Below are 23,195 nucleotides of genomic sequence, written 5' to 3'. Positions count from 1 at the left end.
CAGGGATATCAGACACAGTGGTTCTTTTTTTCTTTTTTAGGCAATTGGGGTTAAGTGACTTGCCCAGGGTCACACACCTAGTAAGCGTCGAGTGTTTGGTCTGAGGCCGGATTTGAACTCAGGTCCTCCTGACTTCCGGGCTGGTGCTTTATCCACTGTGCCACCTCGCTGCCCCCTCAAATACACTGTTGATGGAGCAGTGGGCTGGTCCAGTTATTCTGGAAAGCAATTTGGATCCATGCCCAAAACACTACTAAACTGTGCCTACCCTTTGACTAAAGAGACCAAAGAATGGGGGAAAGGACCTATATTTATAGCATACTTACAGCAGCGCTGTTTTCTGTGGCAAAGATAAAACCAAGGGGATGCTCATCAGTTGGGGAAAGGCTAACCCAGTTCTGGTGTACATGATGGAATACTAGTGTGCACAAAGGAACAGTGAAGGGGGCAGTTTTAAGAGAAACCTTGGAAGACTCCTGTGAGCTGATGCAGAGAAGTGAGCAGGACCAGAACAGTCTGTAGAAGAGCAGGCGCAGGAACTCTGCTCAATCAACCAAGTGCCTACTATGTGAGCAGCCACAATTCCAGACGAATCATGGTGAAACAGGTCATCTCCCTAGCTCCTAAGAGAGGGGATGGACTCGAGTACTGATTGACACATGGGGGGGACGCAGCAGGGGAAACACGGGAATTTATTTTGCTTCATCATGTGTGTTTATAAAGTTCTTTCTTGCTTTCTCAGTAAGGTAGATTATTTGAAAATAAAAAATCATACAAGTAATTGGGAAAAAATAAAAATTTAACTTAAAAAGAGGCTATCAGATGATCTCTGAGGTTCCTTCCAGTTCTACAGTTCTGATCCTACAATATCATTGGCTAACTACACATCCCCCATTCTATACTACTGTGGTTGATTTTGGAACCCAAGGCTAAGATCTGACATTTATTTATAGCCATGGAATTTCATCTGATTAGACTTGGCTCATTTTCCTGTTATATTTTTTTCATCCTGTCATCCAGAATATTAGCTACCTCTCCCAGCCTTGTGTCATCCATCTGCAAGGGTAAAAATACTGTTACTTTATTTATGAAAAAAATGTAGGTCCCTGAGGCCCTCCAGTGGAGACCCACCCCCTGCCTGTTGACATTCAACCGCCAATCCTGATTTGGGTCCAATCATTCAATCCACTCTGAATTCGCCTAACTGGATGACCACCTGGCCACCATCTTTCCCTCTTGACCACCAGGACAGCATGACTTCACTGCTAGCTCCAAACCCAAGGTTCTCTCCACAGTGCCATGCTCTGTTCCTTCCTATTTTAGGCCTCATCTCCAGGGTTCTCTTCACCAAACCTTTAACTACTCGGCATTGCTGGCCGAGCTGGGTGACACAGAGAACAACGGGAACCCGGGTAGGAGGACCGTGCTGGGATCAGCCATTCAAGGGCATCAGGTAGGCAGTGGCCATGGACAGCGGAGTCAGGGTTAGGTTTGAGCTAGAGAGCTCGGCTTGGGGTCTGTGCTCCTCTCCTCCAAGTCTGGGATCTAGTTCTATCTCATGCGGTGGCCTGATAGAAAGAAAGGTATAGTGAGGAGAGCCTGGGAGTCACACAGCCAGCTTTGCTCACGACCAGCTGAGCGTACCATGTTAAGTCCCAACCACCGGGGCCTACTGCCTTCTCTATAAAGTGACAGTTGGACCAGACGATCTAAACCCAATCACAAGACCACAGACCCAGAGCTGGGACCTCAGGGATCATCCAGTCTACCCTTTCATTTCACAGACAAAGAAACTGAGTTGCAGAGAGGTCAGTAACCTGCCCAAGGCCGCAGAGGGAGGAAGTGGCAAAACAAGGACTCAAACTGCAGTCCCAAGGCTCCAAGGTCAGTGGCAAAGTGCAGCGCTTTTCTAAGGACTTTCCCCAACAGAAATCTTAGGAGGCATCTTGGGAGTGGGGGCTTGTGGGTTACAAGTGAGATGACGGGGGAGACTTTCACTGTTAGGTTTCCCTTGAAAAGGGAGGTCTGATAAACAAATTGTGAGATGCAAATCAAATGTAATATTACTGTGCCATGAGAAATGACAAATCTGAATTCCCAGAAGTAGGGAAAAACTGGTATTATTGACTGATGCTGAGTGAGGTAAGTAGAACCAGGAAAATATCATCTACACTACAACAACGTAGAAGAACAGAACCCAAAACCAGACACTGACCTATTCAAAGTAAAGGCTGAGGTAGATTAACAGACCAGACTAGATAACACAGACTCAAACAGCGGAATTCAGCAACTCAAGCGTTCAGTTAACCTGAAAATACAAATTCCCCCTATGTGAGAACTGCTGGGAAAACTACAGAGCAATCTGGCAGAAATCAGGCACAGGCCAAAATCTTACACCACCCTCCCCAATACATTCTAAATGGAAACGTCACCTTAGTATTAGGGATCATATTAAAAAATCAGAAGGGAAACAGATCGCGTACCTTTCCCAGCTACTGGTAGATGAATTTTTAACCAAACAGAAGATAGAGGCAATTACAAAAGACAAGGTAGATTACTTTGGTCTGAAAGTGAAATGCTTCTGAAAAAACAAAACTAATGTACCTAGAAGAAAGAAGAAAAGCAGTGAAGTGGGGGGAGGGGCTTTATACCAAATTTTTTTTTTGATAAGCATTTTTTATCTTTTATGTAATTAGTGCATAAATATAACCAAAAGCTGTCCCCCAAAAGACAGGTAATCAGAAGATGTGAACAGTTTTCAGAAAGATTGCCAGTCCTCAACAACCACAAGTAAGAACGCTCTGAATCATGACAAGAGAAATGCAAATCAAACAACCCGAAGTTTTACTTCACACCCAGAAAACCGGAAGAAAGGTGGAAGATGGGAAAGGTCAAGGCTGAGGAGTTAGGGGAGACAAGCACACTAGGCCACTGGCCGAGCTGTGGATCCGTATAATCACCCTGGAAAATAACGGAGACTTCTACAACTACAGTGACGGAAACGTTCACCCTTGACCCAGAGATTCCGCTCCTACGTTTTATTCATAAGGCCGTCAACAATAAGAAAAATCCCCATGAACACCAAGATGTTTACAGCAGCACTTTCTGTGACGGCTAAGATTTGGAAACAAAGGAGAGGCCCATCAAATGGGGACCGGCTAAAGGAATTCTCTTAAATGTATGGGAATGGAATGGACTGTGACCGTGCTGTAGGAAACGTGGGTGGATCAATGCCGAGAAGCCCGGGAAGATCTGAATGAACTGATGCGGAGGGAAGCGGCAGGGCCTGGAAGATAATCGACCCAGCGACCACGGCGTAAATGGAAAGGACCACAAACAGTCCAAAGTGAAGGCTGCAAAATCACAAACAAGACCCCAGTGGGGTGTGGGAGGGGAGACCCCGGGGGAGGCAGGTTCTCAGCTCAATTACTCTGCCTTTTTCCTCTTCTTCTTGTCTTTAAAAAGTTCTCTGTTAAAAGAATGGCTCTCTGGAGGGGAAGGGATGCTAGGGAAGCTCTGGTGACACAAGACACATGAAGGACACTTAAACATTTAAAAACAAGCCATGGCCACGCTGGGTCCTGAGAGTGGAGGAAACGTGGCTCCCTCCTTCCGCGACACAGTCAGAGGGTGCTGGCTCTCCTGAGACGCTTCTGATTAACAAAGGAGAGCTCCACGGGGAGGCGAATGGGAAATGAAGGCAAAAGGCATCAATAAAAACTTTTTTTTTTAGAGATGTGCTCTGGCCCCTGGGGGCAGGCTGTTGTTGCGGGGGTGTGGTCAGCAGATGGAGCCCTAACAAACATTCCAATCTGGAAAGAGAGGCAGGTACAGTGAGGGAAAGGGGCAGGACTGCACCTGGTCTAGAGCTGCCTCTGCAAGGAGGCCCGCCCCAGGTCTGGGCGGCAGCGGGGGAGCGTGGGAGGAAGCAGGGCAGGCACCAGGTGGGGAGAGGAGAGGTCAGTTTAAGGGGGTTTGTGGCCTTGAATTTCCAGCCTCCCTCACTTAGCCCAGAAGGGGCAGTCACTGAAAAGTCACAATCCAGCTTTCTCTTTATTAAAGTACAGGATTCCCAACCCCCCTCCCCGGACCCCGACCCCCAGCCTCAGCCCAAGGCACCAGAGCCCCAGAGCACAAGCAGAGGGGCAGGGAGAGCTTAATAAATAAGGGGCACCCCTGAGTGTGAGGTCTGGTCACCCCCCTACCACAGTGGAACCTTGGGGGGCTGGCCCACTTTCAGAGCAGAGGGGGAAAGCTAAGCGAAGCTGCCTCCCCCACCCTCCCAGAAGCAAGGAGGCTGGGAAAGGCAGCCCTGGCCCCAGCAGAGGAGGGGTCTGGCCTCTACTGACCCCCCCACTCCAGCCAGGAAGGATTAGAAACCGGAAGGGGGGTGGCCAGATTAGGGCAGAGAGAAGGGAAGGGGCCCCTCCCTGAGTAAAGTTCAGGAGATTCAAAGGGGGACCACGGCACGGCCCCACACCCACCCTCACCCTTGGGGACGGGTCTTTTCTCTCCTTCCTTCTCCCCCCCCCCAGCTGGGGAGGAGACACTGAATGGGTAATGACTAGGGGCCCAGGGGGATGCCACAGCCTGGCAGTGGGGGAAACTGAGGCTGGGCCCCTCAGCTGGCCTGGGACAGAGGCAGAGATGAGACGTCAGCCCCCACACCAGCAGTTCTTTATGAGTTGCCTTGGGCAGCGGGCCCATGTCTCCCCTCCAGGCCTCCCAGCCCTCACCAGCCCTGCACCCCACCTGGGGGCGTGGGGGTCACTCGGGCATGTCAATGAGCTTCTCCCCATTCTCCTCTTGGCAGCCTCGTGGCCCCTGGGGCTCCCCCGCAGCGGCAGCCCCCCCCTCCTCATCCTCATCCTCGGTGTAGAGGTCCTTCTGGCCGTAGGCCAGGGTGGTCCGGGCCAGGTCCACCTCGATGGGGAAGACGTCCGCGTCCCGCAAGGCGGCATAGCAGTCGTCATAGTACTTGGACATGGTGGAGACGAAGCGCTGCAGCTGGAACACGATGTCCTGGACTGGGGGGCCGGGGAGGGGAAGGGGGCAGGGTCAGCTTCCTGATGGCCGTCCCGCCTTCCCTTCCCGCCCACCAGTCCTGGGACAGAGGCAGAGGCTCCCAGCAGCCACGTGCCCAAGGTCACCCCCAACCCAACAGGGCCCAGGGGCTGGCTGAGGGTCCATCTGCGGCCCGAACAAGGCCAGTGACCTGCCCAGGGGCTCCGACTTCAAGCCAGGGTGCTCTGTTTGCTCTGCACCATCCTATCTTGTCCACCACTGCCTGAACAACTCTACAGATGGGGAACTCACTACCTGACAGGCTGCCCCGCTCCCTCATGAGGCAGCTTTAACTGGCACAGAGCCTTCCCGACTGTCCTTGGCTCTAACACCTGGGGACCTTTGGGCCCCACCCACCTCCCCCATCCCATTCACCGTGTTTCTGGTCCAACAGCTCGATCTTCTCCAGCACATCCTTCCTCATTTTGGCAAAACGTGACCGGGCCTCCTGGCGGCATCGCAGAATGAGGCGGTACTCATAGTTGCCAGTGCTTACGCGGTACAGGGGCTCCCCAAGAGCCTGCGGAGGCGACGGGTGCGAGGGGAAGACAGGTCAGGGAGTGCAGAACAAGGAGGACACATGGGGGCCCAGGACGGGGGACAGCAGTGAGGGCACAGTCAGAGGGGAGGCTGTGGGCCAGGTCCTGTGGCTACCCTGGTCAGTGACTCTTTCCACTGTCCACCAAAGCCGTCAGGACCCGTGTGCCCCCGACCTCATGAAGCCCCTCCCATCTGGGATCCTGGACCTCAGAGCCCCTCCTGTGGTGGGCAGGGAGGCCGCCCATGATCTCTTTAAGCGTCTCGCGCCCACCCTCAGCATGCTGTGGGCAGGACAGGCCGGGCCAGGCATCCTACAGAGGAGCGCAAGGTCCAGGGGACAGTGCCAGGGGGGCCCCGCATTTTACCGAGGGGAGATGGAGCCCAAAGCAGGGAAGAGACCTGCCCGAGGTCATCTGGGCAAGGCCCAGGCTCCATGCCAGCCTGGGAGGCAGTGCGGGGCAGCCATGGTGGAGACTGGGAAAGATCGAGGGAGTGGACACAGGGGGTGGACACACGGGGGTGGGGGGGTTGCGCCGTCCAGGCACTCACAATGCAGCTATACTCCTCGTCATCCATCTCTTTCACCTTCAGGCAGTAAGACTGCAAGGGAAAGAAGCCAAGGGCAGGGGTGAGGGGCACGCCCGCACCCTCCGGAGGCCCCAGGGCAGAGGAGGGCAGGTTTGGGGTCAGTGCTGAGCAAGAGCTTCTGCAGAGCTGTGGCTCACACAAGGTGCTCCAGTAAATGTCTGCTTCCAGAGCGCTGGACAGCCCAGGGCAAAGCCAGCTACAAGGAGCCTGAGAGACTGTCTGCTCCGACTCTGGCCTCTCCAGGATGGGCAGACCAGGCCCAGACTGTGGAAGTCACAAAAGGCTAACGCCCGGGCTCGCCTTTCCTGGCCCCTCCCAGTTACAGTCTGGGTTCCAGGCCCCTGGGGGGGGGGAAGCGCTGCCCTGGCACTGGGGGGTGGGCAATGAGCTAGGCCCAGTGAAGGTGCCAGCCACTGCCAGGTGCTCTTGGGCTACTCTTGGCCCTGGGGTCTGTGTGCTGGCACAGGGGCCACCGCGTGACCCCTCACCAGGAGCCTGGTCCCCAGCACAGGCGTGGTCTGTCCCGGGCCAACCCTCCGGGGTCCCCTTTCACAGAGCCCTGGGTCACGTGTTTCACGTCACTCACCAGGTACTCAAACTTCACATCCAGGTATTTCTTAATGGTGAGGCGGGTGTCAGGGATGGCTTTGTTGAGGTACGTGTTCAGATCTGTCAGCATCTGCAGGGGATCAGGGGCCTTGTGTAAGCAGCAGATCCTGTCAGACCCGACTAAGGGCAGGGGGCCTGAGGCCTGGGGTCACACCCTGTGATTGTATTCATCTGTGCAGGCAACTCCCAGGTTTCCAGAGCTGCCCAGGGCCCACAGAGGTCAAGGGTGACCCTGGCTGGAGGCTGGACGGGAGGTTTTCAACATTCACTTCCACAAGATTCTGAGTTCCAAATTTTCTCCCCATTTCATCCCTCTCCCCACTCCAAGATGGCGTGCATTCTGAATGCCCCTTCCCCTGATCTGCCCTCCCTTCTATCTCTCCCCTCTTCTCCTATCCCCTTCCCCTTCTATTTTCCTGTAGGGCCAGATAGATTTCTGTACCCCATTGCCTATACATCTTATTTCCCAGTTGCACATGCAAACAATTTTTAACATTTGTTTTTAAAACTTTGGGTTCCTAATTTTCTCCCTTACTCCCACCCCCACCCTCATTGAGAAGACAAGCCACTCAATACAGGTTATACGTCTGTAGTCATGCCAAACACTTCCACAGTGGTCTTTCCAACCTCTAGTCTCAAGATGTCCCCAGAGCACAAGGGGTCAACCTGCCCGAGATCACTCCCTGGAGTTATCAAAAGCAGGATTCCCACCCAGGGCTTCCTGACTCCTGCTAATCCCCCAGAGGAGCATTCCCCACTTTTCAAAGCACTGTCCTCCCAGAGACACTGCATGGGGAGAAGGGTCAGGGAGATCACCTCCCTCAGACAGAGAGGGGGGCTGAGGCTCAGAGAAGCAAAGCAGGCTCATCAATCTGCCAGTCAAGGAGCACCTCGGGGGCTCCTGGCCAGGGTGAAGTCAGGGCTGCCTCAAGGAGGGCCCCGAGGCTTCTGCTCCCTCTTCTGCCCCAGGGCAGGACTCACACAACAGGCACCCACTGGCTCGGTCCCCCCAGCCCTCCTCCGGGTCATCACGACATGCAGGGGATCCCTGGCGCCCCCACACTGACACACACAGACACATACACACACACATTTACTCACTACCCCCCCCCAGACATACACACAGACACACACACACAGACACAATTCACTTACTATCCCCCACAGACAGACAGAGACAGACACAGACACAGACACACACACACACACACACACACAGACACACACACACCCACCCACCACACTCCACACCCCCCAAGTCAGGCCAAACCTACGGGTTTGATGGTTTTCAAGAGCCGGATCCCAAACTTCTCGATATTACGGTGGGCTTCTGCAAACTTCACAAAGGCCTCGCTGGCTGCTGGCTGGGGCTCGCGGACCCCAATCACTGAGAAGACGTCTCCAAAGGCTGCATGACAGGGATGCCGTGATGGAGCCCCCTCCCGGGACCCCTGGGAGAGAGCATGGCAGAGGGAGGGGGTGGGGGTGGTAAAAGCAGGCCCCTTGCCCCCCAGGGCTGGGTCAGCTAACATCAGTGCGGGGACCAAGAAAGCAGGGCCAAGCATCTGGCATTAATTGGGGATGGAGGATGCGGGCGCTTCCTAAACACCCGCTGCTGACTGGGCACCTAAGCTGGCGTGACCAGGGCTGTGCAACACTAGGATCCCCCACGTCCCCCAGACCGTGGGAGGCGCCCCTCCATCCTCACCTCGGTGCGTCTGGGACAAGTCAAAGAAGGCTCGCAGAAGGCTCTTGGTGTGCTCGGTCATACCTGGCAAAGGACAAGGAACACTACCCCTCACATGCTGTGCAGCCCCTCCCCTCACACACACACTACCCAGAAGCCTCCAGCCATCCCCAGCAGTCACAATCTGATCAGAGGCCAGGGGAAGAGGGGCACCAGAGCCTCTCCCAGGCCCGCTGTCCTACTGTGGCAGAAGCCAGGAAGGGGAGCACGGCGCTCAGACAGGGGAAGCCAACCGGACACTCATGGGGGGGAAGTTGGGGCATTCTGGCTTCACAAGCCCAGAGCTGAAGGCCAGGTGTGACCAAGGCACCAGGCCCGTAGAGTGGAGCTCCATGCACCGAGAGCAGGAAACCACCTCAGGGGCCGTCACAGAGGAGGAAGCCGCGGCCCAGGGGAGGGAGTCAGAGGCAGCATTGAACTTCCCTGCGTAGAACCCTTTCCTCACTCCCTGCTTGGGAGGAAGGCGGCTTTCCAGCGCGATGTCCCCGGCTTCCAGGATCAATGCCAGGTCCTGCACAGACACTGGGCTCTCTACCAGATTTTCTTCACTAGTCCCAGTGTATGTGGCCCCAGCAAGGGTATTTTTACTCGAGTAAAGGATCTCCAAGGATCCCTCGTCAACACGCACAGACATCCTTTGTTACGTGTGTAACTCTCCTTTCCCGCCTAAGTCAGCACCCATTCTCCTAAGATTCAACATACAGGCGGAGACAAAAGGAAATGGAGAGCAAGGACCTGGCCACGGCCACCCCGTGAGCAGACCCCGATATGGGGCCTCCTCGCACCTCTCACTAACCCACCGGGAAGGGGGCAAGAGAGGGCGTTGCGCCCAAAAGGGCTAAAGGCTAGTCCTCAGTGCGGCCTTTGGACTGAGTCCAAGGTTGACAGAGCAAATCCTTCTGTGAAGGGGATCCGTGTGGCCGCAGACTCCCCACCCCCACTGCCCAGGGACTCACCACCTGCAGGGAGCCCTCCTGGACTATGCCCAACCACGAGCCACAGCTCAGTTTTCTATGCAGCTTTACCTTAACAGAGCACAGAAGAGAAAACTGAGGCCCTGACAAGGGAAGTGCCTTGCCCAAGGTCACCAGCAGCGAGTGCTGGAGACTGCGTTAACCTCTGCCTTGTGGCCCCACGTCCGGCAGCCCCAGGACAGAGGGCCGGGCAGCGATCAGTGAGGGGGTCAGCTGGCCAGGGCACTCACCTTTGTACAGCTCGGCCGTCCGCTCCAGCTCTTCTAGCCTCTTCACCAGACCATCTGAGGAAAGAGAGCCCGGCAGGGCCGTCAGCCCAAGCCCAGCATCGCGGGCAGACGTGGGCAGGGGCCCCACATTCAGGGCCAGCTTCCTGCTTGCACTGGTCTCCCTATGTGCAGCCTCTCCCCTCCCCCACTGTCCTCGGCACAGCGGTCAAACGGAGGCCCCCAAAGGAAGCAGGGGCAGGACCACATCGCTCCCCTGCTCAAGAACTCCCCAGGGCTCCCTCTTGCCTCTAGGCTAAGACACAAAGGCCTCATTCTAAGCATGGCCCACTCTGGGTCCAGTCCATGCTTCCAAACTCCAAATTCCACATCATTCTCCCCTTTCACCAAAGCTCGGCTCAGCTGGAAAGGCTGGCCTGCCTTTCCCTGCCCACGCTGCTGCCTCTTCCTCCTCACTCCACACCTTGGACCCTCAGCTCTCTTCAAGGGCCTGCTCCTTCAGGAGGCTTCTCCTGATTCCCCTGGATATCTGTTGCCCCACCCCAAATCAATCCTCATCTCTTCTGTACATAAGCTCACTGGAAGTGGGGCAGGCCAATTTCCCTTTTGCTTTTGTCCCCTGGCACACAGTAGGTGCTTAGTGAACACCTGCAGGGTGACAGGTAATGCAGTAGAGGGAGAGGGCCTGGCTTCAACTTGACTCCTCACTCCCTGTGTGACCTGCGCCTCAGTTTCCTCCTCTGTGGTTTCCTCCAGAGGCTGGGGCAGGGCTCGTGCTCCCTGACTGTCTGCATGCAGCGCGCCCTCAGGCTCTGGGCTCACGGGGTCTCACTCCGTCCTGGGCCTCCTGGGCCTCGGGGACCTCACAGAGGCAGCAGCTGCCCTGATGCCCCCCCCATCCCCGGCCTCGGTCTCCCCGGCAGCGTGAAACGAGGGATGGGAGGGCAGGACGAACGCCACGGCCTGGAGCCACGAAAGCGCCTCAAGGCTGTTTTTAGCTCTGCTGGGTCATGGGACATCATGACAGCCTCCTTTTAGAAGCTCTATTTTGGGGGGGCAGGCAGAGGGGGAAGAATTGGCAAGTTTAAAAAAAAACAACAAAAACCAGCCCACAACAACCAGTTCTAATTTTGCCCCAACTCCACGGTAACTACAGCAACGAGGATTTATAGCCAGAAGAGGTAAAAATAGCAGCATCCCGTTTAGACGGCATCTGGCACAGGCTCCGTCGCCAGCCCGTCCACGAAAGCCGAGCGTCTCTGGCCAGCTGAGCCTCTCACCGCCGCGTGTATTTATAGCAGGGCCCACCCTGCCACGGACAGACCTGCGCCGGGCTATGTATAACTCAGGCTGGGGATGGTGGGCGGCGGCCACGCCGTCTCACTGGGTACACTTGAGATTTTATATAGACATAGATGAGAGAAAGAGAGACAGAGGCCACAAGAGAGGAGAGAAACAGAGAGAAAGACAGAGACAGAGGCCAAGAGAGAAGAAAGAAAGGAACACAGGAACAGAAACACAGAGAGAAAAAAACAACAGAGGCTGAGAGGAAAGAAACAGAGAAACAGGGAGAGAAAAAGAGAGATAGGGACAAAGAGAGACAGAGTCCGAGGAGAAAGAGAAACAGAGAGAAAGACAGAGACAGAGGCCAAGAGAAGAAAGAAAGAAACAGAGAAACAGAAACACAGAGAGAAAAAACGGCTGAGAGGAAAGAAACAGAGAAACAGGGAGAGAAAAAGAGAGACAGAGACCAAGTGAGAGGAGAGAAAGAAAGAAAGAGAGACAGAAATTCACAGAGACAGACAGACAGAGTGAGTGGGAGTGATGGTCGCCCCCTCCCCCCTGGGGGTGGACAGATGTGGGCCCAGCTGGGGCTCCAGCATCATCAGGCCAAGGCTCGAGAGCCCAGGGTCTTAGGGAAGGACCAGGGAGACCCCAGGCTGCACAGACTCCAGCTCCTTCTCGTCCACCCCACAGGTGAGCCTGACAAGATCCCAAGGAAACACGAGTTTGTAAGATGATTTATGCACATTATCTCAGCTGAACCTTTCACAACCTTGGGAAGTCAAGTACAAGACACAGTAGCGATGATAAAATAGGCTCAGAGGACAAGGGACTGACTCGGGATCCTCCATCTAAGGCCAGAGAGGAGGAGACTGAGACACAGAGGAGTTGCGCCTGGCCCACGGTCACCCAAGAAGGCCATGAGTCCTGGCCCAGGTCCAGACGCCAAGCCAGGAAGGGTCAGAGGCAAGGATCTGAACCCAGGCCTCTGTGCCCCCGGGTCCACAGCTCACCATTGCACAGGATGGCCCGGCTCAGGCCCAGAGCGTCCGCTGTGCCCGAGCTCATGTTCTCCACCAGCCGGTGTTTCACCTTCTTCAACACTAGAGATAGGAAGGAGGTGATTAGCACTTGGTGGCCCATCCCCCCCAATCCGGACCGGGGGGGGGGGGGGGGGGCGCGGCACCTGAGGGACAGAGAAGGACACAGGCCCCCCAGGGAGTGACTTGCCCAAAGTCACACAACTGAGAAGAGGCAGAGCTGGGACTCCGGGCCAGGCACCCCGCTCCGCAACAGCGCAGGGCATGGGCACCAGGCTCTGGAGTTGCCAACTGGCCAGGTCAGACCTCACCTATGCAGTCCAAAGACCCGAGTTCAAGTCCCAGCTCTGCCCTAACTCACAGGGATGGTCTTGGATAAGACCCCTGCCCTTTGAGATTTTCATCTCCTCATCTGTCAAACCTCTCCCAGGTCTGCTATTCCCTCATTCCCATGTAGCCATCAAGGCCAAGGGCTTTGGGGAGGGGACGGGCTCCACCACAAGGTCTGCTCCCCAACTAGCCCCGCCCTGGGCAGCCGGGAAGGCTGAGGCCACGGCTGGTCAGGGAAGGGACCGCCGCCAGGCTGGCCTGGAGCTGACGCCGGAACCATCTGAAGGGGCCTGGGACTTCAGGCTGGGCCAGAAGTCAGAGGCCTCAAGAATAACCAACTAGGGGGAGGGCAAAACGGGGGCTACACTAGAGTATTTCAAATTTGGGGACTGGGATCGCTAGAAGAAAGGGGACAAGGGAGTCTGCCCAGGGAGCACTGAGGCAGGAGGAGTCACACTCCGAGAGGGAGGGTGCCCATCCTTCCTCCCCAGGCAGCTTCAGAACTGTGAGCGTGCCCAGGGGAGCTCAGGGATGGTCTGGGAAGGGCACAAGCAACACGGCTGGGGGCTATTTCTGTTTCCTGCTCTTGACCCTCGGCGTGGGTCACTGGAGTGAGAAGAGGAGTGGGCCGCTCACCAATGTCCAAGGACTTGCCCTGCTTAGGGTCGGCTTGGAGCTTGTTGTAATGAATCGTCACTTCACCCTGGGAAGAGCAAGACGGAGGGCCGGGTCACGGGCCTGCGCGTGCCACATCTCTGCGCCGCCCCCGCAGGGCTGCTGCACGTCCGCCTGGTTGGGGTCAGACCGGGAGCTCCCGGGGCGCGGCACTGGGCTGCCTGCCTCTCCTCGTATCCTCAGTGTTAGCATGGTGCCCCGCACACAAGAGGGGCTTTGTCAATGCTCCCTGCCTTCCCTGGATTCTGGGGCGGGTCATTCTACATGCCAGCCCTTCAGACGCTGGAAAAGGGCCCTCAGGCCACCCCCCACCTTCTCTTCTCTGCTCCAAGCTACACACGCTCAGTCAGGCCCTCGTTTCCTTGGTTTCGCATCTCAGGAAGGTGGAAAATCTGTGAAATGGGAATGGTGCTTCCTCCCGGCACCAAGAGCTACTGTGTGCGAGGGAAGGTGAACAGAGGACTCAGGAGCCCCTTGGGAAGACGGGGTGGAGGCGGGGGGAGGGAGCTGAGAGAGACTGCAGTAAGAACCCTTGGTCAACCCCCCAAAGAAGGGGTGCCTGCTTCAGGGATGGCAGGGAAGGGGAAGACACATTGTAACCTATTCTGGGGGGTTCCCCCACCCACCACCCTTGGTCAAGAAGCAACTGTTCAACCAGCGAGCATTTATTAACCACCTACTACATTCCTGGCATACAGAAGCACTTAAATGCTTACTGATGATTTGGTATGGAGAAAAAAATAAAACAATCCCTGCCCTCAAGGAGCTTGCGACCTACCCAAAGGAGGAAAGGTAACAGAGGAGCCAGGGGACCGGTGTCTAGGCTGTACAGACAAAGGGACGCTCCAGGACAGGGGCGCAGAACCCCTCTAGGTCCTCAGGCTCCCTCCCCAACTCTGGGGCTCTCCAGCGAGCCTCGGGCAGCCTCCTCTCCCGCTCCCTAGGCAGGAGCGAGCTCCTGAGGACCACGAGTACATTCTCATCTCTTTCCGTGCTGCTGATCTCCCCTCGCCCGTGCCCAAACTCCAGCGGCGAAGACCCGATCAACATTCGCTGGTCGCTGGCCGATCTCAGGCCAGCTGCGCTGGTCATCCCTGGAAGCCATAGGCTGAGGGCTCTGTGTGGCGTGTCCCCAGGCGGGCGCCGCTCGGGCCTGACGCCTGGACCCCGGCCCTTCCTTACCTTCACGACCTGGATCATCTTGGCCACCTCCACCTTGGTCTTCCCCTTGACCGATCTGCCATTGACACCGGTGATCTCATCGCCAGCCGCGACAGTGCCGTCGATGGCTGCAGGGGTGTTATCGAAAACCTGAGGAGGAGGGGGACGATGGCCACTCTCTGTCGTGGCACTTCAAGCAGCTCTGCGCCGCTCCCCCCGCCTCCCGTGGCTCTGGGAGAGCCCCCTGCCCAGTGAGTGCCAGACAGAGCCTCAGAACGCCAGGCACTAAGGAAGGGAGTTAAGCAAGATCAAGTTCAAAAGGGAGAAAGGTCAAATCCTGCCTCTGCGTCCCCAAAGTCACCGTCACCCGTGTCCCGGGACGGGGGCGGCTGGGGCAGGCAGCCATTTGGGCGACAAAGACGGGGGAGTTTTTGTAGTGGGCTGCAAGCTCGAGATAAGATGAAAGCACACAAAAACAGAGACACAAGAGTAGCGAATAAAGGCTAACACTTATACAGTGACCACTGCATGCCAGCCAAGTGACCTGCAACCACCATCTCACAGGCTCCTCACACAACAACGGGGGGGGGGGGTCCCATTTTACAGAAAGGGAAACTGAGGCAGGCAGCAGTGAAGGGCTTTGCCGAGGGTCACACAGCTCATCAGGGTCCAAGGCAGGATTTGAACTCAGGTGTCGCTGACTCCAGGCCCTGACGCTCTACCCCCTACCTGCCAATAGCTACAAGTGGAGGGGTATAGAACCTGGCCCAGGACCAGGAAGGGAGAGCTTGATTTGAGCCCTCCTGAGGCCACAATGCGTTCACTTCCAGGTGCCACATTTCAAGGACACTGAAAATCCAGAGACCAGTTACCACATCGGCAAAGGGTATGGGCCGTGTGAGGCGTGGCAAAAGGAGCCAAGGACACTTCTACTTTGGAAAAGGGGAGGCCTGGGGGTGGGAGGGAAGACTGGCCATCTGCAAGTACGTGATGGGGAGTCGTGGGACAGAGCGATGAGACTGGCCTTGCCTATGGAAGGTAGGACACCCCCCCCCCCCGCAAAGAGGTGGCAGCCACGGGGCAGGGGCAGGCCTGTCTGCAGGGGGGCGAGGGGAGCGCTGCCTCCCTGAGGGCTGGAAGGGCAGCAGCCCCTTCTCACGCCCCTCTGATACCCTCATCTCCTCTCCCTGAAGCCTCACTCCTCACCAAGGAGGGTCACTGCAGCGCTGACGGCTACAATCAGGAGGAGCTAACATCGGCCTTCTGTTCTCTCAGCTAACTGTCTTCCATTTCTGCCTCTGAATTCTGTCCCCTGTCCCTTCTGGACACAATGTCCTTCCCAAAACCTCATCATCTCGCGGCTTTGGCCTGTGAGCTGTCATCATGCCTCTGCTTCCAGGCCACCCGGCCTCACGCCATCTACCACCCTCATCCCTGGGCTGCTCCTCCCACCCGCCATCACCACTTTCCACCTCTGCCTCCAAGAACAGCCACCGCGTCAGCACCACCAACGCTCCGTGATTCCCCCCGCACGTGAGCTCCTTCCTCAAGGCCACGGCCTGTTTTGCTTAGAGCACCGGCCCAGTGGGTGGCATTTACTAAGTGCTGAAGAAATGCCTTTTCACTCATTCATTCCTGCCATCTGACCAAGGCCAAAGCCAGTGGGAGCACACCCGTCCTCCTGGGCTTCTTCTGTATGATCTAATAACAAATCGGCTTTGGAGGGCAGTCCCCTCACACTACTGTGGCTGGTAATGAGCTCGCAGGACAGTAAGATTCCCCAGTCCTGGCACTGTAAAGTAGACTATTTGGACCCCGGGTGTACAGCTTTCCGTCTGTCCGGACTATCCGTCACATGGTTCGTGTCAGCCAATTCTGCAGGCCTATGACAGCTTTGGGGCCACCAGCCACACCACTAAGGATCCCAGAAGCCCCCACCCTTCCACAATATCCCCCATCATCCGGCCCCTCCCTTCTTCCAGGCATTCAGGTTTTGCCGTCTATGAATCTGACCAGCATGTCCTCTGTGCCTTCATCCAAACCACTGATTCACCATGCTGCCCATCGTATCCCCAAGGGCAGACGCCTGTGGCACGTCACGAGAAACCTTCCTCAAGGGGAGGCATCTGCCAGCATGTGGCCTTGGTCAGGGGATGGACAAGGGGAGAGGGTATGGATGACCCACCGTCAATCTGTCTCTACTCCTGGAACAACTCCAGGTCTACGGGTCCCAAAGGTAACCTCATACGTGATGTAGCATCATTTCCTGGTTTAGTGCTTACAAAATGCTTGGGGGGGATTGGGAATCTTAGGCAGGAAAAAGGTCCTGAGCAATAAAGAATCATTCCCAATCATTCCTGAATGAGCCCTTCCTCATGGCTGCCCTCCTTTTAGGGGACCCCAAGAAGCCTCCCTCTCTCCCTACTCCCAAGCCCCCATACCTGGACAATGTAGAGGCAGGGGCAGTACAAAGCCCCTCCCCCAATGCTGATCCCGATCAGGTTCTGTGAATCCTTCTGCAGCGTCACGGTCCCAGGAACTGTGGGGATGCCGCTAGAGCACAGGAAAGGAGAAGGGGGTAAGGGCAGGAAGGAGCCAGAAGACAAAGGGTAAGGAAGAATCCGCCAAAGCCACGGGCACCTGACAGCAGAGGAGAGGAAGGAGGGGGGCACAGGGGAGGCCACTGGAGAGAGTCCCCCTGCCCAGAACATCCTCCCTTCTAACCCAAATCCTAGACCATGTCTTCCAAGAAGACCGTGAGGACAGCACCACACAGCTCTACAAGGAGGCTCAGGTGACAAAGGGCTTTCCTATCTCCCAGGTCACGGGACCGACACAGGTGAGGCAAGGATTTAGTTAGCCCCATTTCAGAGATGAAAAAGCCAAGGTCTAGAGAGGAAAATTGGCCTATGTGTGCCAATGAGGGACAGGGGAGCTCGGTGCTCTTCCCCTCCCCCCACATGATGGCATCCTCTGCTTCTGGCTGGTTTCCTCACTTCCACTGACCCAGAGGCTCCTCGAAGCCTCCTATGTCACGGCCCTTATCCGTCCCGTGCGGTGCCAATTGTAAAGCAACACCACGTCTCGCTCGCTACCAGACCAAAGCAAGTGGCAGGCAGTGGTGGAGGAGCACCAGTACAACACACTAGAATGAGCTCTGAGCCGGGGCGTCAGGACCTCTGGCTTCTGGTTTTCCCTCTGACTCTTCCCAGGCGGTCTTGGGTCACTTCTGTACTTCTGAACCTCAGAGCCCCCCCTGAAATGGAGGCGATCCCCTTGGGCCACCCGCCTCAACAAGCTGTTGTGAGTAAAAGACTTTGCTAATCTTAGAATCCCATGGTGATGCGAGATGCTATTACGATTCATCTTTGTACCCTCTGACCCTCCAGCCCAGAGTAAGTGCTGAGTGAATGCTTGATGAGGGCTGGCAGCTAGCAATCGATCAATCAATCACCAGGCACTGGTGAAGGGTCCGCCCTGTGCCCGGCCCTGGGCAGACAAGCCCCAAGACTGAAATGGGCCCCGGCCTCACAAAGCCTGCACTCTCACAGGGCAGACAAGGGTCTCCGTCACTGCAGAGAGGACGAGGCAGGGCACAGGCAGCTGCTGGGGGCTGGGGGAGCCCCCGGACAAGTGAGGGGGAGGACCGAGGCCATTCCAGGCAGGAGAAACAGCCCAGGGGCCTGAGTGAGGCCAGTCTGGCCACCACTGCCAGCCTTAAGCTACCACCTCCTGGTTCCACAGACCTCAAAAACCCTCGGGTCAGGGCCGGCCCTGAGCTGATAGGGACATGACAGCCACATCCCCTTCCCAGGCAGAATAATAGTAAACAATAAACAAACGCGTCTCAGGCCCGTCGGATACACCGTGCCCTATACTTGGTAACATTAAGGCCACAGAGACAGTGCCTGACTCCAAGGAGCTCAGCTTAGTTCAGGGGCTCAGACAAGATTTCGAGGATTGCTCCTGAACCCCATGAGGGATTGGAATGTGCTGAGAATCCAAGATGCTGATGGGGGAGGCAAGGGAGGAGAGGAGAGATGTTGGAATTGATGCCCTCCCCGGGAGGACTCCCTGAATCTTGGGGACAGAGGGTCTGGTCGTGGCTAAAATGCTATCTCCATCTCACAGATGAGGAAACTGAGGCTTGCAGAGGTTAAGTGACTTGCCTGGGGTCACAAACATACCTGGTGAGGGCCTGAAGGAGGATTCAAGCTCAGGTCCTCCCAACTCCAAGTCCAGCGGCCCAGGTTTCCAAACGTACTGGGTAAGGATCTGGACTCACCCGCGGATGGGGCTGGGGCCCCAGGCCTCACAGGGCCTGGATTCCAGTCCTAGCTCCTAGGCACAAGGCCTGAAGGGCCCTGGGCAAGTCACTGAATTGCTCAGTAAAATGGGGGAAACGCTTCGTGCTCTGCTCCCCTCAGAAGGTCACTTTGGGGATGTAAAAAGACAATAACAATGCAAGTTATTACTAAGGATAAAAAGGCAACCCAATCAGCAAGGGCTTTGTAAGCGCCTACTGTGTGCTGGGCTCTGAGCCCTCAGGAAGCTTCCATTCTCCGGAAACAACCCGTGCAGAGCTCGGCAGTACGACCTCTGAGGTCACAGGCCACTTCCTCGCTCGCTCCCCCTCCTCAGACCAGCAAGGGGCAGGCCTCGGTGGCACCCGCTCGGGGACGCCTGAGAGCCGGTGTTTACTCAGCTGGGCACAGCCCTCGGGGGGTATCCCGCGCCTCCAGGGGAAGGCGAATGGCTCGGCTCGGCTCACCCTAGAAGACCCTGGCTCCTCCTGGGGGCAGAGGCAGGCGCAGAGCCAGACGAGGAGCCAGGACCACTCCACGGCTGTGAGGAAGGACACTCTCCACCTCCAGAGAGAAGCTGGGAACCCTGAGCGTGCGCGGAAGCTGACTCTTCTTCCTTTCTTTATCTTTCCTACTGTGCGTGTGTTTTCTTCTGCAACATGGTTCACACGGAAACACATTTTGCACAGGTTCACAAAGATAAAGCACATATGTGTGTGTGTGTGTGTGTGTGCGTGTGTGTATATACATATATATATATATATATACATATATATATATACATACATATATATATATATACATATATATATATACATACATATATATATATATACATATATATATACATATATATATATATATACATATATATTATATATATATATTAATATATGTATATTATATATATATGGCTTACCTCCTCAAAGGTTGGGGGTGGGGTGGGAGGGACAGAAGTTGGAACTCAAACTTTCTTTCAAATGAATGTTAAAATGCTTTTTACATGTAACAGGGAAATAGTTAATGGATAAGTAAAAACATATTTTTAAAAAAAGATTTCGCGTTAGCAAAGATGATCTAGCCCTCCTCTGTTGTACCAGGAGGATGATGATGTACAGAGAAGGCGCACTCAGGAATAAGCAGCAGAGTGGGACCCCAGACTCCAAAACCGGCATTTCTGCTAAGCCAAACTGGCAAGGAGGCAGTGCAGTGCCAGGGATAAGGACGTGGGCTGGGGGAGCAGGAGGGCTTGATGGAAATTCTGCCTTGTATACACAACAGACAGGAGGGAAGGGCATGTTGGGCAGGCAGGACATGTAACCTCCTCTGAGACTTGGTTTTCTCATCTGTAATATGGGAGAAGAGGGCAGCTAGGTAGCACCACAGTGCAGAGTGCTGGGTCTGGATTCCCTAGTTCAAATCCAGCCTCAGACACTTACTAGCTGTGTGACCCTGGGCAAGTCACTTCAGCCTGCTTGCCTCAGTTTCCTCATCTGTAAAATGAGCTGGAGAAGGAGACGGCAAACCAATGCAGTACCTCTGCCAACAAAACCCCAAACGGGGTCATGAAGAGTCGGACATGACTGAACAATGACTCAACAGCAGCGGCGGGAGAGCAGCTCTCACACTACTGCTACCTCAGGCTCGTGAGGACACCGAAGCGGTCATCTTAGAGCATGACAAACAGGGGACGGGCCTGCCTCCAGCGCCCTGCCTTCCCCTTCAAGCATTCCACGCCGACGGCCACAAGGCACACTAAGGGATCTGGGAGGACCAGAGCCACGCTGGAGACAGTCTGGGGCTCTCCAGGGTCCGGGACTCGGAGACCTCAGTGGCGTCCGGACTCACAGCCTCTACCAGGAGACCCCCAAGGAGTGAGTCCCAACCTCACTCACAGGCGGCCGGCCAAACTGTCAGCCAGCCTCCCCTGACATCAAACCCGAAGGGATGTCTCTCAATCTTTCCCCCCAGCGCTGCTGGTGCTGCCCTCTGGGGCCAAACAAAACCAATCCAATGCTTCCCCTGAATAACAGGCCTTCAGACATGAAGGAAGCTGGCCTGGCTCCCGGGCCTTCTCCAGCCTGCACGTGTCCCGCTCCTTCGACCAGGCCCCTGGTGAAGCGGGCTCCGGGCCCCTCCCCACCCTGCTTGCCCCTTCTGGGTACTTCTGGTTTATCCATGCCCACCTCAAACACAGGTGCCCAGAACCCTCCATCACCTCTCAAATCCTAGAAGAAAGTGCTCTTTAGGGATACTCACAGCTTATCCTCCTCAATGTCATAATCCATGTCAGCAAACATGATTCCAAGGTTGGGGACAGGCTGGCCTCGAAGGCCGATTGTCCAGTCCTGCACGGGAAGGAGGACAAAGGTCTCAGAGAACTCAAGTGATGATGGAAGGAGGTCCTGATATTCTGTCCCTTTTCTCTCCCCTGTACCTGCTGTAGGTCCCGGCTCCTCACCCTCCCCGGAGGGCCAGGTAGGGAAGGAGGAATACCCAGATCAGCCCCTGACTGGAGAAGAGAAGTCACAGCCCCTTCCCTTCTCGTCACATCTGTATGCCTGTGGCCTATTCCAGCCCCTTCCTTCCTGCACAACTTTATTTAAGATGATTTTGAAAGGAAATGGACTTCAGAGTCACTTCTAGTGACTAGAATCCAGTCTAAAAACCCGATTTCACTGATAAGTTCAGAAATGTTAAATGACTTGTCAAGCTACAGGTAGAGGGTGGGTATCTAAGTATAGGAGGGCGCTAAGTAAGCAAAACACTTATTAGGCCCCCTACTACATGTCCAACACCAGGCACTGAAAAGTGCTGGATTTGGTATCTAGAGGCCCTGCTTTCAAATCTTCACTCTGTGATTTACTCTCTATATGACCTTACTCAAAAAGCTTTATTTGCTCTCAAGCAAATGGGAGCCTCTTATGGAAATTTGTAATATAATAATTATGTGAAAGCATTTTTTGATCACTCCCATTTCATAGATGAAGAAACAGAGGCTAAGACTTAACCAGGGCATAAGGCCATCAGAACCACGATGAAAATCTAGTGCTCTCACTAAACCTGGGGCAGGTCCTGGCTGTCCCCATCTCCCATGGCAATGACCCTTATCACCCCTCCCCCACTCTATGAACATCCCAGCATCCCCCATGTCACGATCCGAAGTGTGTCAGGGCTTCTGTCCCTGGCACCCCTCCAGGCCCGGAGCTAGGGAATGGCTCACGATGCAAAGAACGTTCATTAAGTGCCTGTAGCGCGCACAGCACTGTGCTAGGCCTTTGGGGAGAAACCAAGTTTTGTAAATGGGGGAGGGGAGAGGGATAAGCGTCTTATCTAGCACCTACGACCGTGCCAGGCACTGCGCTCGCCTTCCGAGGGAAGTGCCACTGTTATCCCCACTGCACAGTAGAGGAAACTCAGGCAGAAGTTAAGACAGCCTGTGAGGCTGGATTTGAACTTGGGTCCAGGAAGTATTCACTTCCCCACCCCGCCCAAACTGCCACACCCACCCTCCCAACCTCAGGGTGGGTGTCAGAGGACTGAAGAAGGTGGGTCTCAGAATCTGTGCCCCCTCCTTCAGCCCCGCCCAACCATCCCAGGTCCTCACCCCTCTCAGCTCCTGCCCTCAATTCCTAAGCCCCGCCCCCTAAGTCCCCGCCCCTGCAAGTTTCTCCCCCGGGTGCTATAGCTCCTTCCTCCCTCTCCCCATCAATCACTTGGCCCGGCCCCTCACTAAAGCCCCACCCAGTAACCCCTCCCTTCCGGCTACAAGCCCCGCCCCTGCTCGCGCCTTACGTTCTAACCCTCATCTGCCACTGCATGGACGCCCCGCCCCCTCGCTCTCAAGTCCCGCCCCCCTATTTCCCCTTTTCTTACCACGTCGGAGATGATGAACTCGGACCTCTGCCTCCTTTCGCCAAACAGGAAGCTCACTGCCCCCGCCGCCGGCCCCCGGGGGCCTGTCCCCGGAAGCGGCGGCCGCCCCGGGGCCCGGGCCGGGTTCGGGCCGCGTCGGCACTTGGAGTCACCGGCCGCTCTACCTGCCTGAGGCCGCGACTGTTGCGTCACTTCCCGGGAGGAGCCGGAAGTCCCGTCCCCTTCATTCCAGTACTTCCCCCGCCTCCTGCCCTGCTCATTTCCGGTTTCCTCTCGAGCTCTCCGAGCGCTTAAGGGAGAGGACGTAGGGGCGGGAGTTCCACGTCGCCGTGGAGACCAGCTGAACGTGGAAGCCAGTGATTGGATCAGAGAGGCATGGCTCCGCCCCCCGTCTTTGCACCCAATCCTCCTGGCCAGCGGCATCCTTACGCTCTCCCAAAGGCTTCGTGCGGGCGCTGGGGCCGTGGCCTCCTCCCGTCACTGCCCGTCGCGGGGAGGGCGCGCGAGGTCAGCCGGCGCGCCCCCCATTGTGCAGTCGCGGGGCAGTGGCGGAGCCAGCCGGGGACCTTGGCCAGCGGGGGTGGGAGGGACCGGGAGAGATGCCCCCCCCCCGCCCCGGGGTGGGGTGGGCGCAGGGAGAGACCCCCGCCCGAAATGGGAGGGGCTCAGAGAGAGACCCCAGCCCGAGGTGGGGGGGCGCAGAGAGAGACCCCGGCCCGAGGTGGGGGGGTGCAGGGAGAGACCCCGGTCATTTTTCACCTCTGGGCCTCAGTTTT

General features: G+C 56.1%; 1 protein-coding gene across 1 annotated transcript; it reads right to left on the bottom strand.

Annotated features, from left to right (window-relative positions):
• Positions 1–2,821: 2,821 nt before the first annotated feature.
• PICK1 (protein interacting with PRKCA 1) lies at positions 2,822–22,857 on the bottom strand. Its single transcript, XM_020982581.1, has 13 exons — positions 22,420–22,857; positions 20,803–20,891; positions 16,681–16,792; positions 14,261–14,389; positions 13,040–13,106; positions 12,047–12,136; positions 9,753–9,806; positions 8,510–8,572; positions 8,076–8,209; positions 6,779–6,871; positions 6,154–6,204; positions 5,440–5,584; positions 2,822–5,027 (listed from the first exon to the last, which is right to left on the bottom strand). The coding sequence occupies exons 1-13, from the start codon at positions 22,840–22,842 to the stop codon at positions 4,768–4,770; spliced, it is 1,710 nt and encodes a 569-aa protein (XP_020838240.1). The 5' UTR covers positions 22,843–22,857; the 3' UTR covers positions 2,822–4,767.
• Positions 22,858–23,195: the final 338 nt, after the last annotated feature.

Source organism: Phascolarctos cinereus, unplaced genomic scaffold, assembly GCF_003287225.1.
Source record: "Phascolarctos cinereus isolate Bilbo 61053 unplaced genomic scaffold, phaCin_HiC Scaffold_1;HRSCAF=81, whole genome shotgun sequence".
NCBI lineage: Eukaryota > Metazoa > Chordata > Mammalia > Diprotodontia > Phascolarctidae > Phascolarctos > Phascolarctos cinereus.
The sequence above is the reverse complement of the archived record's forward strand: the minus strand, read 5'-3'. Positions and strand labels throughout refer to the sequence as shown.

Bases quoted from the DNA above. Each gene is read 5' to 3' on its own strand.
- PICK1 (XM_020982581.1), bottom strand. From the start codon at position 22,842: ATGCCGCTGGCCAGGAGGATTGGGTGCAAAGACGGGGGGCGGAGCCAT. The intron at 12,137-13,039 runs GTGAGCGGCCCA...TCCTATCTCTAG, and splicing joins GGGCAAGTCCTTGGACATTG to TGTTGAAGAAGGTGAAACAC. The intron at 6,205-6,778 runs GTGAGTGACGTG...TTTCCCTTGCAG, and splicing joins ATGTGAAGTTTGAGTACCTG to TCTTACTGCCTGAAGGTGAA.